The sequence below is a fragment of the Arabidopsis lyrata genome (genome assembly GCF_000004255.2).
Source record: "Arabidopsis lyrata subsp. lyrata unplaced genomic scaffold ARALYscaffold_6, whole genome shotgun sequence".
NCBI lineage: Eukaryota > Viridiplantae > Streptophyta > Magnoliopsida > Brassicales > Brassicaceae > Arabidopsis > Arabidopsis lyrata.
The window spans coordinates 6,350,512-6,366,518 of record NW_003302550.1 but is presented as its reverse complement, the minus strand read 5'-3'; the positions used below and the strand labels follow the sequence as shown (position 1 = coordinate 6,366,518).

General features: G+C 35.3%; 3 protein-coding genes across 4 annotated transcripts; 2 read left to right on the top strand and 1 right to left on the bottom strand.

Annotated features, from left to right (window-relative positions):
- LOC9307742 lies at positions 1 to 1,945 on the top strand. Its single transcript, XM_021023871.1, has 3 exons — positions 1 to 226; positions 344 to 391; positions 657 to 1,945. The coding sequence occupies exons 1-3, from the start codon at positions 1 to 3 to the stop codon at positions 1,943 to 1,945; spliced, it is 1,563 nt and encodes a 520-aa protein (XP_020879530.1).
- A 6,119-nt stretch (positions 1,946 to 8,064) lies between these two features.
- Positions 8,065 to 12,260, top strand: LOC9307741 (protein LONGIFOLIA 1). The gene is made up of 5 exons (XM_021020909.1): positions 8,065 to 8,785; positions 9,080 to 9,135; positions 9,219 to 10,862; positions 10,949 to 11,090; positions 11,277 to 12,260. Exons 1-5 carry the CDS (start codon positions 8,629 to 8,631, stop codon positions 12,056 to 12,058), a joined length of 2,781 nt encoding a protein of 926 aa, XP_020876568.1. The 5' UTR covers positions 8,065 to 8,628; the 3' UTR covers positions 12,059 to 12,260.
- On the bottom strand, positions 8,774 to 14,396 carry LOC9307740 (transcription initiation factor TFIID subunit 8). 2 transcript variants are annotated; one of them, XM_002871625.2, is made up of 3 exons: positions 14,093 to 14,396; positions 12,576 to 13,848; positions 8,774 to 8,845 (listed from the first exon to the last, which is right to left on the bottom strand). In XM_002871625.2, the coding sequence occupies exon 2, from the start codon at positions 13,716 to 13,718 to the stop codon at positions 12,576 to 12,578; it is 1,143 nt and encodes a 380-aa protein (XP_002871671.1). In that variant the 5' UTR covers positions 13,719 to 13,848; positions 14,093 to 14,396; the 3' UTR covers positions 8,774 to 8,845. The 2 variants fall into 2 exon arrangements, with proteins under 2 accessions (XP_002871671.1, XP_020876590.1); XM_021020931.1 differs by lacking the exon at positions 8,774 to 8,845 and having other exon boundaries at positions 12,366 to 13,848.
- Positions 14,397 to 16,007: the final 1,611 nt, after the last annotated feature.

Here is a 16,007-nt window from a genome sequence, read left to right as displayed (position 1 = left end):
ATGGCTAGAGTTGATTTTAACCTTTCACCTACTAACAATGAACTCCATTCTTTTGATTTGAATATCATTCCAGGAATTAGTGAAGATAATGATTCTGAATATGGAGGTCTGAGAAACGAAGGTGCCTCTGTTTTTGCGGCGGAGGAACCAAATCCCGAAAGTGAAGATCTAGATGTAAATGTTGAAGAAGACCATGATACGGAAGACCCTTTTGTTGGAGAAGAAGGTATTTATGCTCTTCAAGTAGATGTATTTTCATACTGTAATTGTACTTCATTACGCTTGTGATTGACATTTTAATACAGTTCTTGATTTGTGTTTTCTCAATGTCAATGTGTAGCAGGTCAAAACGAGAATGGAGGCAATCCAAATCAATTCAATGGAGATCAAGGTATGTACCTTTAACATGGAACATAGACTTAGTATTTTTGCTACAGAATTCATGAATTTTTCAGCTTGTATCTATTTGTTTGAATTCCTAGAATCATGTGTGAAAGTGAACTGCGATAGATGATTGAGTAATCTCCTCTTACACTTGATAATAAGGTTTATGCTTAGCTTATTTTAATGGTAGAGAATCTTAAACACAAATCAGTTTGTCAGACTTCACATTTGTTCCTCAGGTTCTAATAGACTTTTTCTCCGCATTTGTTTAGGCTCTACAAGTAAAAAAAACTGCACTAATCGTCAAAGATGGGAAGTATATATCGCTTTGCTTGGAAGGAGTGTTAGAGGGAAATTAGGTAAAACAGCTATTAAAGAAGTAGCAACTTTACATTCTATGCATATTAGAACGGTTCAGCGAATTTGGAAACGAGCTAAGGATACTCCACCTGGTGCAATGGTTGATGTTTCTCAAAGAAGGAAGAACAGATGTGGTCGCAAAAGGATGCAGATAGACCTCCAACGTGTTTTGGACACTCCTCTACATAAGAGGACAACTCTGAGAACGATGGCTGAAGCTATAGGAATTAGTCACTCAACTCTGTATAAGAATGTGAAAGAAGGTTTAATGAGGCGGCATTCTAATGCTCTCAAACCACATCTGAAAGAAGAGAACAAAGTGGCAAGGCTAAGATTTTGTATGACTATGTTGGACCCTGCAAGTTTGAGTCATGAACCACATTTTATTGATATGTACAACATTGTACATATTGATGAAAAGTGGTTCTATATGACCAAGAGAACCGAGAACTATTACCTCCTACCTGAAGAAGATGATCCTTTAAGGACATGTCAAAGCAAGAATTTTATTGGGAAAGTCATGGTGCTGGTTGCAATGGCTAGGCCAAGGTTCAATGCTGAAGGAGTTGAAACTTTCTCTGGAAAGATAGGTGTGTTTCCTTTCGTCACAGTTCAGCCAGCACAAAGGAGGAGTAGAAATAGAGAAGCTGGAACACTGGAGATCAAACCAGTTACCTCAGTCAAGAGAGAGCATGTAAGAAAAATGTTGCTGGAAGATGTTATACCTAAGATTCGTGAGAAGTGGCCTCTTGAAGATGATGGAAAAATAATCTACATTCAACAGGATAATGCTAGAACTCATGTGGCTCCTACTGATACAGATTTTCAAGAACAGGCTTCGCAGAACGGATTTGATATCAGACTGATGTGTCAACCTCCTAATTCACCGGATATGAATGTTTTGGACCTTGGTTTCTTTAGTGCAATACAAGCACTACAACATAAGGTTTGTCCTAAAAGCATTGAACAGCTTATAGATGCAGTCAAAACAGCTTTTGAAGAGTATCCAGCTAGGAAGATAAACCACATCTTCTTAACTTTGCAACTCTGCATGCAAGAGACAATGAGGATTGGAGGATCTAATAATTACAAGATTCCACACATAAAGAAAGAAGCCCTGGAACGTGAGGGTCTGCTTCCGAGACAAATCAAATGTGATCTTACCATTGTAAACAATGTGTTAAATCAATTAAGAGATTAAGGTTAGCTATAGGTTTTGTAGCTATTTCAGTATTTTCTCTCTTTAGTCAAAACTCACTTGTGTTTATTCCTAGTTACTAAAGCATTGAGTTGTTTGTGTATTGCAGAAAGAAGAAGAGGAGAAGAAGAGAGAAAAGATGGCTAAGGTACGTCTTTTCAATTGTATAAGAGTAGTTTAAGAATGATGTGGCAGATTCTTCTTTTTCTTTTTCAGACTCTGTTTCGTCTTCTTGAGTCGCCAAGTTAGGCTCAACTTTTCCTTTCTCTAATGTCTGCTTAATAGCATCATCATAAGACATATCATACCACACGTTGCCTTTCCCAACAATGGATTTGTTGTGTGCATCCTTCATTCTCTCTTGTGTGCTAATCTATGAGTTCTGATATACTGATATAGTGGAGAAATAGAAACGGTACTAAAATCTAGAAACAATTTTATTGATGATCGAAAAAAGAAAAAAGGAGAAATAGAAACGAGACTAGTCTGAGACAGATTTTTTCCTAGATACATGATGTGGTTCCATCGATGGACAATAAATTTTAAGAATCTGATATAACCATGAGGAATCCTCGATCTCGTTAGCATGATGTGGTTCTTCTTCTTCATTGTTTGGTATCTTCTCTTCGAAATCATGAACAGATTTGGGATTGACTTCAGGTTCAATTTTGATTTCCTTGTTCACTTCTAGGTCATCTTCCATGGGGAGTTTGTTGAGGTCGAAAGCATATTCCATGGGGAGTTCGTTGAGGTCGAAAGCATGCACCACTTTGATGATTTTATTTGTTTCATCTTGTTCTGCTTTTAGGGTTTTTTCTGTGTGATTTTCCATTTTTTGTTTGCTTTGAACAACAGAGACAATATTTATAATTCTACGTGTTGAATGTTTTTCTGGAATTTTTATTTCTGGAGTTTTGGTAATTTAGATTGATTAATTATGATCAATTAATTGGGGGGTAATTTAGGAAATTTTATGCAAAAGTTGTTAAAATGACAACTAATTAAAAACACAGAAAAAAGGCTAGAACGACATTTATTCAAATACGGAGGGAGTATTTCTTAGTGGCTTAATTTATCAGAGTAGGAGTTTGATACCAAAAGAAAATTGAGAGTGATATAGACAAAGAAGTAATAAGAGAAAGAGTTGCATCATTTTGGCTGAAAAAAGCATATGGTGTACTACATGGTTTCCATGCTTTCAGTTCATCAATTTTCGATGTGTATACTGTTTTGAGTACTTTATTTTATTGTTACTATGTTTCCATTTCCCTCACATGTGTTGAAATAAATACTTTTTTGGGGAAAACAAATGAATTAATTATTTAAAATCAGAAAAGATGAATTAAAGAAGTTCCAAGGTACCTCAACTTGTGCGCCTTTTACAATTAGCTTATGGATGCAGATAAAAAGGGAATGCCAATATGGTTGGAACAACTTGCTGAATGTATTTCATTAAACAAATAAAATAGAGTTATACTACTATATAGTAGTACCATTTAAGCTTTCTATGTTGTTATAAAAATCAATTAAACTACACATGAAGGACCATTAAGATTCTCCGGAAACTATGTGCTAAGTTTCTTTGGTAACGCCGTTGATCAAGGTTGTGCGGAGCTCTAGGTTATCTTCGACAACGCGTCTCTCGTCGATCTCCTACTATATATCCATCTGATGAATTGCACAACGAAGGAGCATTTCATTTCTTTCTCGGTTGCTTTATTCCACGTTTTCTAGCTAATTAGGAACACTTTCTGGCCCTTGTTACTCTTGTTCCAATTTTTTAAGTAATGAAATGAAGTTCTGACCAAACAACAAAAGTGTTAAGATTATTATTCATGAAACAATAATTCTGTATGGAAACTAGCTCTTAAATTGATTATACACGAAACAGATAGGTGGGATATTATGGATTTTTAAATAATTAAATACTTGTGGTGTGGACTAAAAATCCATACAATTAACTTCCATTTCAATATTTTTAATATCAAATCCTACCAAACAAAATCATATCGTAAAAGTTGAAAGATTGCTAAAATCATCATAGAACTCTTCATAGTCTGTCTGATATCAATGGTTTAATTTAATTATTTTTTATCTACTCTTAGTTACGAGCAATATCATGATTTGATTTTACTACTTTCCAGTGAGGCCATTCATCGTAAATAGAGTTTGGTAGTAGTGGGCAGATTAGGATTATGTGCTTAGGGAATATCAAAGTGATTATATTTTTTAATTAACCACTAGATCCTCCCACCAAAAAAACTTACTAAGTGCTGGCTCGTATTATAACCAAATTGCCATGTGCATATGATGAGAACTGTTATTTAATACATTAAAAATTAAAATTTAATCTATTTGCATGTCTTAATTTGGTAATTTTATTTATTTACTTTTCTTATTTTCCTATTTAATCCATGCACAATAACATTTAATAATGTACCTAATAGTAATGGCTCGGTTCAACTTCTGACCAATGCTCATGATGACATTTTATGTTGTTATATATCTTGTCAAGTTCTATAACTTTGAAGGTAATCTGAGATCTAATCCACGTAAAATTTTTTTTAGAATTAACTACGGATTTTGCCCTTTTTTATAATGGCATTTGTGGATTTTGTCCTTTTTTGAATAGTTTGTGGATTTTGTTCTTTTTAGACTCCAAAAATATGATTTAACATGCGTTTCACTCGTTATGTTTGGGTTTAGTCGGTTCCATTTGTTCTTAGGGTTTAGTATTTGGTATAAAGTACATATTTTTGCAAAAAAAAAATCATAAATACGTACATTTTTAAGTGTTAAAAAAAGCAAAATCCGTAAACTATTCAAAAAAGGGCATTTTCGTAAGTTTTTTTTAAAAAATGACATTTTAGACAATAATCCCTTTATATATATATATTTGAGTAGTTTAGTATAATAAGGAGATAAAAAGACAAAAAACTAAATTGTCTTAACTCTTTCAGTAATTTACTTCCAAATATTACTAGCCTTTCGTTATTTTGGGAACATAAAAATCCTATCAGCGATTTCTAGTATATGTTCTATCAGCTGACCTAACTGATCTATGTGGCTAAACAATACTCTCTTTGTTTCACAAAAAATGTCATTTTGTTATATTTCACACATATTAAGAAATGAGTTAAATATACAAATATAACCTTATTTAATATATCCCTAATAATTTAAATACAAAGAATTTTAGTTTTGGATAAGGGCAAATATAGAAATTAGTTACAAAAGTTGCATTGAAAATGTAAAACGACATTCTTTTTGAAACGAAGAAATAACTCAAGAAGAACATTCTTTGTGAAACAGAGGGAGTATATACGTTACAGACTTATAGTATGAAATTTCTTTTAACTAATTATTAAGTTATGTCTTAAAAGTTAGGGATGAATATTTTTTAAAACGGTCTCACGAATCGCATTTTTATGAGAGAATTTATTACTTTGTCTGCCTATTTGCGTACTTTATGAAGAAATTAAAATCACATTTTTCTTAGTACTCATGAGCTTAACTTCATATCCACCTTTTAAATTAAATATACACACACTCTCTCCAGTTTATAAAACTATATAGTACTATTACTATGAGCCTATGAGGTTTAATATTCAGTTAATTTACACTGACGGATCTTCGAAATTTATCGACTGGTTTGAACGCTTGAACGCGAAAGATAAAGAACATTGAGAGTTTATGAGTTTGGAACATAGAACATATTGAAAATATTTATCCTTGTTATTACTTTGTGACAAACACAGAGCCGGATTTTTTTTTTTTTAAAAATACTAAACATTAAGGATTTGCAAGCAACAGCATTTATTATTATGAATATGTATTTATGATATGTGCATGTAATGTTGCTCGTCAAAATCAAAAAAGAAGAAGCCTTTACACTAGAAGTAATGGCGAAACTAAACAAATGTGGAAATGGTGGGTGATAATAAAGTGGAATCATGTGCCACTTTTTTTTTCCCTCAGACTATTCGAGTGCAAGGTTTTATCATGAAAACAGCACTATGAGGGGTTTGATTTTTTTAAAAGTCAATTACTAAATAATAACATTCGTATATTATTATTTCAGTCAAAACTGAATTTCACTTGCCAATTGTTTCCCACTACTTGCCTCTCTGTTTCGTAGGTTTACTGATTACCCTGTCTACACACTTTTCTTTTGTTAAGTTAAACCAAATCTAAATACTTAGTAATTAGTAGTATACATCAACATTGATATATATGGTCATGACATGTGAACTTTTTCAGTGGATGGGTTTATTTACATGATGTCATATATAGATGGTGCATGGCGTGGTTGACGTGTGATAAATTTGGGGATTAAGGGTCAATGCAAAAAAGTCAACTTGGAAAAGCATATTACCAAAACAAACAAGGTCCATGTTCAACTTCGTACCCTTTTGTTTCTCGTCACACATTCTCAAGCTTTTAAAACACCTAAATCAAGATCTTTGGGAATGAAACATATCTTTTATAATCTACGTATGTAGATATACTTAGTTCTTTCAACGAAAAAATCAAAGACACCAGCTCATAGAGGATTTGTTATTTTTTTTAGAGGATTAATAATCTTGATTTTTTAGAGGATTAATAATCTTGTTTTTTTAGAGGATTAGACCATCTCTAATGCCTACCTCTATATTTTCCTCTATTTTAGAGAAATTCTATTTTAGAAGAGATTTTGCTCCAATGCATTCCTCTAAAATAGAGTTTTTTCTAAAATAGAGGAGAAAGACAATGGATTACTCTATTTTAGAGGAATGCATTGGAACAAAATCTCCTCTAAAATAGAGTTTCTTTAAAATAGAGGAAAATATAGAAATGGATATTGGAGAGAATAGACGAATATGATGATTATTCCTGATTGGCCTAATTGCCCATGTGCAGCATATTATTCCTTGGTTACTTCCAAGGCTACAAGCTAATTTATAAAATAAATAAAAAAAGATTAGGTATATTAAACCATTTTAATATAAAATAAATAAGCAAGTTAACAAACCCCACCTTGTTCACAGCACATAGTTGAACAAAAGCACGTGATCTGCCCCAAAGTGTAACTAGTTAGTACATCTGCATGACATAAACTCTCAAATCAAATATCAAATTGCAAATAAAACAAAAAAACCAAAAAGACATATTTATTCTACCTCATAATACAAGCTTAAATTCCTCACTTTATATTACTATTTTCTAATGAAACAAATTTATTATATCTTTCTAAATTGTGATTATGATGAAGTCATGATTATGCAGTTATGTTCTTAAAGCAAAAATCCAAAGCCAAAGTTGCTGATATAAACGATATTTAAGATTATTATAATTATACGTAATCCAAAATGATTAGAACTATCGTATTATCCGGAAATAAAATAAACACTTTTTCAAAATAAGTTTTTCATTTTCAAGATTTAAATTATACTTTTGTGAAGCCAAAAGAAATTATTCTTTTGTAAGACCCACCAATCTCAGACCATGCAAGCTTTCTTCCAGTGCACCAATCCACTTTCTCCCTAAACGATTAATTATAATTTTGTTTTTTTGGCCATTAGGAATCTAGTTTTTCTCTCTGTATTTTTTTTTTTCTATTAGGATTTTTCCATATATATATTTATATTAATTTGTTTTTGAAAATAATATTCTGCTGTCTGTCTCTGACAAACGCCACATGCATATGTAAAGGGGCACCAAAGACTTAAGAGACCCACCCACATTATTTTGTCCACATGGATGTGTAAGGTAAGGTAAACCTCTTTTTTCATTTATTATTTCCTTTCTCTCTTCATTAATTATTCATTATTAACATTGTTAGTAATTGTACCATCTAGTATTTTTTTATGTAAGATAATAAAAAGTAGATGAATTTACCATTGTTGACCATAAAAAGAAGCAAACATTCACCAGTAAGATTAACAAATACATTAGATTCTTGGATTGAAAAGAATAAAATAAAGGTATTTATCCAATGAAAAAATGAATTTAATTTGGTCTGAGCTTTCATGTGCATCACTTTCATCAGAGATGCAAATAAAAAATAGATACCTCATTATTCCCAAGCAGATTTTTTCAGAGCTTTGTCATAAATTTTATTTGTGAAAAAAACAAATAAAAATATTAAACAATTCAATTACATTCTCTTACAATGTATAAATCTACGGATACACACGAATACATGTGTACACGCATGTGTATGTACGTACTACACATATACATTATTACACAACCCATGTTTATATATGCTTGAAAAGCTACACAACCCATGTTTATATATGCTTGAAAAGCTTCTCCATATAATTGTAGAGAGAGCTCTTTGCCTTTTACAGACTCACTTCTCTCAAATAACACACACCAAAAAAAAAACCATTATTTTCTTCTTCTCTTCTTTCTTCTTCAAGGAACCCTCCAAGAGAACAGACACAGAGAAACCTAATTCCTTGTCTGCTCATAACTTCACAAGTAGCTTTACCTTTGTCTTAATGCTGGGTTCTTCTATGTCCTCCTGTCTCTTCCTCTTCTTCTTCTACTACTTCCCCTGAGACACAAAACAGAGGAGATATCAGAAAGTGGAGATTTTCAAGAATTGGTAATGAGAGAATCTTAAAGTTCCAAAGTTTTTTAAGAGTCAAAAACCTTCAGAGACCAGAGCTCAGAAGACAAAGAAGTAGAAGAAGAAGAAGATGTCGGCCAAGCTTTTGTATAACTTGTCAGATGAGAATCCAAATCTGAATAAACAGATTGGATGTATGAATGGGATCTTTCAGGTGTTTTACCGGCAACATTATCCACCGAGACGTGTCACCGTCGCCGGAGATGAGCTCAAGTCTCTTCCTTCAGGTAGCATGCTCTCTCTCTTATCTTTCTTAGCTTGCCATGTCCTCTCCTCTCCATCAAAACCTGAAGAAAAATTATACGTTTGAGAGGAAAAGTTCTTCAACATATGACATTGTTTTTGTATTCTAGTTCCTGACTAAGATCCTAAATCCAAGGCTCAGGACCACAAAAGATGAAAGAAACCAAAGCTCTATAACATGTCTTGTCTTTAGAATTCTCTATACTTATCTATAGGTGTATTACCTAATAAAACTACGTATTGGTTAAAAGTTAAATTTGGTGGGGAATTTTCTGCAGGCAAAACAAGTGACAATGTCGGTGATACCCACATTTCAACGGACAAGAAAGAAACGGTAAGAATCTGTAACAATTAGAGAAATGGTATTTTCCATGGAAGAAAATGAATATTGTAAAGTGAAATTTACTGGAATTGCAGGAGAAGAGTAAGAAGAAGAAGGCTGCAAAGGAGAAACAGAGGGGAGTCTCCTCTGAATCATCCTCGAGGTTGTCGTTTTCTTCTTCACCATGCTCCTCGAGCTTCTCATCTGCAGATATTAGCACCACGGCTTCCCAGTTTGAACAGTCCGGTTTGATTCAAACGAGTAATGGTGATAATCCGGTAAGAGAACCAACCAATGGGTCGCCAAGGTGGGGTGGTTTAATGATGCCGAGTGATTTAAGGGAGCTTGTGAAAAGCTCTATTCATAAGGAGACAAGAACCAGAGATGAAGAAGCCTTGTCTCAGCAGCCTAAATCAGCCAGAGCTAATGTGTCTCTTCTCAAAGAATCATCACCATCTCGGAATTCTAATGAATGGAGCGAGGGACGGAGAGTAGTGAAGCTGAAGGACAGTCCTCGGTTCTCTTACGATGAGAGGGAGACGAGAAAGACAGGTGCCAAGTTGAAAGAGACCCCAAGATTGTCATTAGACAGTAGATCAAATTCCTTTAGGAGCGCAAGATCTAGTTATTCAACAGAGCCGCAAGAGCTTGTAAGCGGTCACAGAAGAACAACATCAAGCGTTGTTGCAAAACTGATGGGTCTTGAAGTCATTCCAGACGAGCCTGTGACCGTTCATAATAGAGAAAATCGCTTCTGCGACTCCCCGAGGCCAACTTCCCGAGTGGAAGTAGATCTACAAAGATCAAGAGGTTCTGATTCAATCAAAAAGATGATCACTGCAAAGTTTCCTATGAAAGCATCTCCATGGGAGCAGGTGGATTGTGCCAAGAACCAAGTCAAAGCAGCAGACACTACTACGCTCACAGTTTATGGTGAGATACAGAAGCGGCTTTCACAGCTCGAGTTCAAAAAGTCCGAGAAAGACCTCAGAGCTCTTAAGCAAATACTCGAAGCAATGGAGAAGACGCAGCAGTTGATAAGCAAAGATGATGACAACAAAAATCTGTGTTCAACCAATTTTATGCAGAGAACTGATCAGCCGATTTCATTTGTAACAAACCCGTCGTCCAAGAATTCCAAATCTTCCTCTATCGTGGTTATGAAAGCAGCTGCAACTCCAATCTTCAAAGAGACAGGCATTTATGGTTCTGCCTCTTTCTCCCCGCGGAATGTTGCTTTACCAAATGTCAAGGTTGGAAACCTGAGGCAACCCCAGAAAGTCATTCCGAGGAAGCAGAGTGCCATGGATGTGACCCCGAGGCCAGGAGTTTACAAGGGCCAGACAGATTCCACGATGAAAAACACTAGTACCAGGCCACTACAATTGAAAAGCGACATGGCCGAGTCAGGGAAGATCCAGAATCCGTGTGTCAGCCCAAGAACACCACCAAAGAAGCTCGGGTTCGAGAAGCAGTCTCGACCAACATCTCCAAAACCGGAACCAAACAAGATCCAGAGACAACAGACAGAGTCAGCCTCCCGGAGAAGAAAACCAGGGATAAAATCTCGTGGCCTACAGCAATCTGAAGACCGTTTAAGTGACGAAAGCAGTGACTTGAGAAGTCTACGATCTGACAGCAACGTAAGCTTGGCCTCTAACCTTGATACTGAGGTTACAAGCAGGTCTAACTATGAGAAGAACAGTGACATTACGGAGCAGCACACACCGAAACAAAGGGTATAAACTTTTCTCCTAACGCAGATTTCACTTCACAAGTTATCCACTAGTACATGTTTCACAGTCTCATTTATATATCAATGCAGAGTCCAGACTTGGGAATGAGGTCGTTGCCAAAACCTCTGAAAGTTACAGTGGAGCAGCCCAGCCCGGTTTCAGTTCTTGATGTAGCTTTCGATGAAGATGAGTCACCATCCCCTGTGCGGAAGATATCCGTTGTCTTTAAAGGTGAGTCAATGGGAAGGTTCAAAAAATTTCCGACTGGCATCAAATTTTTCTTTGAGCCTAGAAAAGAAATGTTAAACTATAAGTTCATTAATATTAAACTCGTTACATTTATCCACAATATTCAAACCAGATTGCAAGTTTTGATTTGTCTAAAGTTTCTCACCTTTACCATCTCTCTTGCCACAGAGGACGATAATCTAAGTTCTGAAGAGTCCCAGTGGATGAACAAGCACAGCAACTTATGTAGATCGATTGTGTGGCCTGAGAGTAACACAACTCTCAAGCAGCCTGATGCCGAACTTATGGAGGATTTCATAGAAGAAGATGCTGAATTTAAAAATGGTGACCACAAGTACATCTCAGAGATACTGTTGGCATCAGGGCTTCTACGAGATATCGACTACAGCATGATAAGCATTCAGCTGCACCAAGCACACCTACCGATCAACCCGAGCCTTTTCTTTGTACTGGAACAGAACAAGACAAGCAATGTGAGTCCACAGGACAACAAGCACAAAGGCAGAGGATTTGGACAACAACAAACGGTGAACCTGATAGAGAGAAGCAAGAGGAAGCTCGTATTTGACACCATCAACGAGATCTTAGCTCACAGATTCGCTGCAGAAGGGTGTACGAAGCAACCATCCATAATATCATCAATCAGCACGCAAAGGATACCCGTAAAAAGTTCAAGAGGCAAAGAGCTTCTGCAAACTCTGTGTTCAGAGATTGATCGATTACAAGATAACTCAAAGTGTATCTTGGATGAGGACGATGAAGACCTCATTTGGGAGGACCTGCAAAGCCATGGCATGAACTGGAAGGAGATTGAAGGAGAGATACCAGGGTTAGTGTTAGACATTGAGAGGCTTATCTTCAAGGACTTGATTGGCGAAGTTGTGACAAGCGAGGTTGCAGCTTTTCCAGGAACGCTCAGAGGGCAACCAAGGCAGCTTTTTCATTGCTAATAATATTCCTAATTAATCTTCACTTAGAATTGTAAATCAAGGAATCTAAATCATCCATTTTACAGAGTTGAGAACATTTGGTTTCTTGGTTCTCTGAAAAGCCTTTTCCTATGTTCTTTTCTTAATTATTTATGTAAACTTCTTAAATGTTTATGTAAAGACTCAACCCAAGATAAATCAATGTTATATCCATCAACAAGAATATTTAAGCAAACCTCAATTGATGTAGAGACTTAACACAACTTATCTTCCAACAATTCTGAATTAAGTTTGAATTACTAACTCTGCCAGACCTAAAAGAATCGAGTTTAACTAGAACTGAGGATATTATATCTTCATTTTAAAAAAATGTTTCACCAGCAAATGATGTAAAGACCGAATACATTTCTCTTCCTCTGGCAGTTGAGTCAGTAAAAAAATCTCTTTCCCTAAAAAAAAGTCATGTATTCAATTGCAAACTATCACTAAACTCAGGATGCGAAGATATTCCGTCTACAAATTCTAAATGACAAAATACCTATTTTACATCTGCGTCAATACTTTCGCGCTTTTCTTCGCGTTCTACCTTCTTCTCCCTCTTGTATCCATCCTCTTGAAACCAACCCTTTTCCTCTAAGCACTGATTTAACGTCCAACACACAGATGCTTTTCGAGTCCCAATCTTGAAACGAAGCAAAGCTCGTTCTGTTCTTCCACCATCTCTTTTCTGTCCATCTTCCGTTTCAGCTAATCTGTTCTTGTCGTTGATCTTATCAGATAGAGCATATGCCTCAAGTGCTGGAATGTGATGGCTCTTGCTCATATATTTCTCAGGAACGTGGTTAGTGCGAATTTCTTCTTTCGTAAGCTCTGGCGGAGGAAACACACGTGACACGTTCTTCTCTCCAATCCAAAGTGGTGCAGCAAGAAATGGGTTACCTTCCGGTTCCGGTTCCTCTGTTGGTTTCTGAACATCCTTTTGATCCATGTATTTCTGAACTTTTAACCTATCAACATCGACAGACTGCTGCATACTCGACAAAGATGGTCCATTTTCTCTACTTTGCACATCCCCTTCTATTTTGTCAACATTAGTCTCCTCTGACCCGTTAGACATCTTGGTTTCAGGAAATGCAGGAAGCCAAATTGGAATATGCTCATCTGGTGGCTCTGCTCCAATCTCGGAAAAGCTAGGAGCCGGTCTTTTTCCTCTGTTGAAAGGGAAACGGGGAAGAGAATAAACGAAAGGAATCTCCTCCGCTTCTCCTGTATAACGAATAATATCCTTGACGACACCAGAATCAGCAAGACAATGATCAACATCATGAGCACCGTCGAAACCCAATCCAGATCCCAAATCCTCCAGTGCTTGAACAATGTCCAGAGCATTACCTTCTACTCTACCAGCCATATTAGCATAGAAGTTTGCAGTCTTCCCAATGTTTTGAATGTATTGAATCACTACATCAGTGAGTGTTTCAAGAGCAGTCTCTTGAAAAGAACTGAATCTCAAACCTTCTCGTGTCTGTGATTCCTGATAACTGCTAATCTCAACACTCTCACATATCTGTGCAGCGGCCATTCTAACGACGGCGTACGCAAAATCATTGCCACGAGAAATACTTCTTTTCCCTTGTAGTTCTCTCCGCTGACTTCCACCCTCTCCGCCTCCATTGGTCATATTCAACCTTTATTACAACTTTACACAGCGTAAAATGTAGAACCATTTCTTGAATCAACCCAACGAAATTTGCATTCCTTTGACACCGATATTGTTTAACTCATCTCCCACGGAATTCTCTTCTAGGTACCTTAAAAAGCGGAGAAAAAAACATCAAATTCGACATTGAGCTGAAGCATAAATTGAACCAAATGACATACAAGAACGAAGAATAAAAACCCAGTTGCCCAAATTAGGAAAACGAAAATTGAACTTCAATAAATATCAATTCTTCGTCACAACAAAACCCTAGAAACTCAACGAGGTCCAATTCACGACGGTAAGAGAACGGACCGATTAAAAACGAATCCGTTAAACAGAAACAAAAAGCTTACCGGAGAAGAAGACTTCCCCGTTGTAAAAACCCACGGAGCAGCGGAATCAACTAGGAAGAAGGACCAGACAAACTCCGGCAGGTACTTATGAAGAACCCAATTGAAAACCCTAGCGAAAGGAGTAAAATTTGGGAGGAATTTAAGGATTACGGAGGTACCAAGAAACCCAAATCGAAGTACAAAGGCTCCAAATTCTCGGGCAACGATAAAAACCCCAGCTTAAAACCCCTCGATCCAGAGAGGGAGAGAGATAGAGAGAGAGAGAGAGATATTGAAAGTGTGAGTTTTTCGTCCCCAACTTTATAAGCGGAAGCAGATGACTATAGGAAAGAGGGAATGATAACTTCACGACCGAGCAGATATAGATCTCGTCACAATGCTCTACTCTTCTAACACGTGTCCTTTCTCCTTGTTCTTCACTAAAACAATTTTGCTATGTGCAATTTAAATTCCAATTAAGCAATTCTTTAAATCTTACTGGTGTAATGAAATCACATGTAATAATTTTTGGTACAAATGGAGTTTCAATGACTTTGATTATAGTCTATAGATTTGTAATATAGTCACAAGTTCAATCTAAATTTTTATAATTTGTATTCGACGTTATTTTAACTAGATGATGTTTCGTGCGGTGTACGACATTAAAATTATTTTTACAATTTAAATAAATTTTGACACGTGTCTTTTTTAAAAAAAAAGTTATTATGTGCTTATTATCTTTTATTAAAAACAGTTTTTGCTATGTTCAATTGAAATCCCAGTTAAGCGAATCTTTAAATTTTACTCAGTGTAATAAAATCGCAAATAATGATTGTTGTTACTAATGACAGTTCCATATGTCTTTGATTATAGGTTTCTAATACTGCCACAAGTTTAATGTATGAATTCTAATAATTAGTATTAAACGTTATTATTTTCTTTTTAATTAGATGATGTCCCGTAATATTTACGGTATTAAAATTATTTAGAAATTTTAAGTAAAAATTCGGACACATATCCTTTTTAACTTTCCTTTTTTTTTTTTTTTTTGATATGTACAATTTAAATTCCAGTTAAACAAGTCATTAATCTTAGTATTGGTTTAGTGAAGTCGCATGTAATAATTGTTGCTATTAATGGCAATTCCATATGTCTTTGATTATAGGTTTTCAATCCAATCACAAATTCAATATGAATTCTAATGAATGCGATTAGACATTATTATATTATTTTAGTTACGTAATGTCCCGTGTTGTCTATGATAAGGGGGTGTATTCAATAACAGATTTGAAATGATTTGTATTAAAATGATAATTCTATGTTATTCAAACATAATTCTAAAAAACTTTCTAGGATCAAGTGTTATTGGATTAATGATTTTAAAATATACAATCAAATCTACCGTTATTGGAAACATTTTAAGTTGTGGATCTGAAGTGACTTGAATGATTTTAGGTGGGATTTTAGAGAATATTTTAGTTAAAAATTCAAACATCTAAATCTCATGGTTTTAGGTCAGTGGCGGATCCACGTAGTCTAATAGGGGGCAAATGCCACATATAAATTTTTATATTTTAAGACAAATGTTAAACAATTTCAGTTATGCCCCTTATTATTAGCAGTTTTGACCCTCCAACTCTTTGAACAATTTTAATATTGCCCCCCCCCCATAACTTGAAGCTCTGCATTTTCCCCTGTTTTAGGTGGAATTTGGGAGAACTTTAATAACAAAATTCTTAATTCACCAAAATTCATCAAAATCATCTCAAAACTCATTAAAACTCAAATCACTCTATATTCTTTTTTGGATACACCCCCTAAAATTATTTTGAAATTTCAATTAAATTCGAAAACGTGTGTTTTTTTTCGTTTTCCTTGTTTTTCATTAAAAAGATTTTTTAAATCTAAGCTAAAACAATTCCTTAAATTAGGAAAG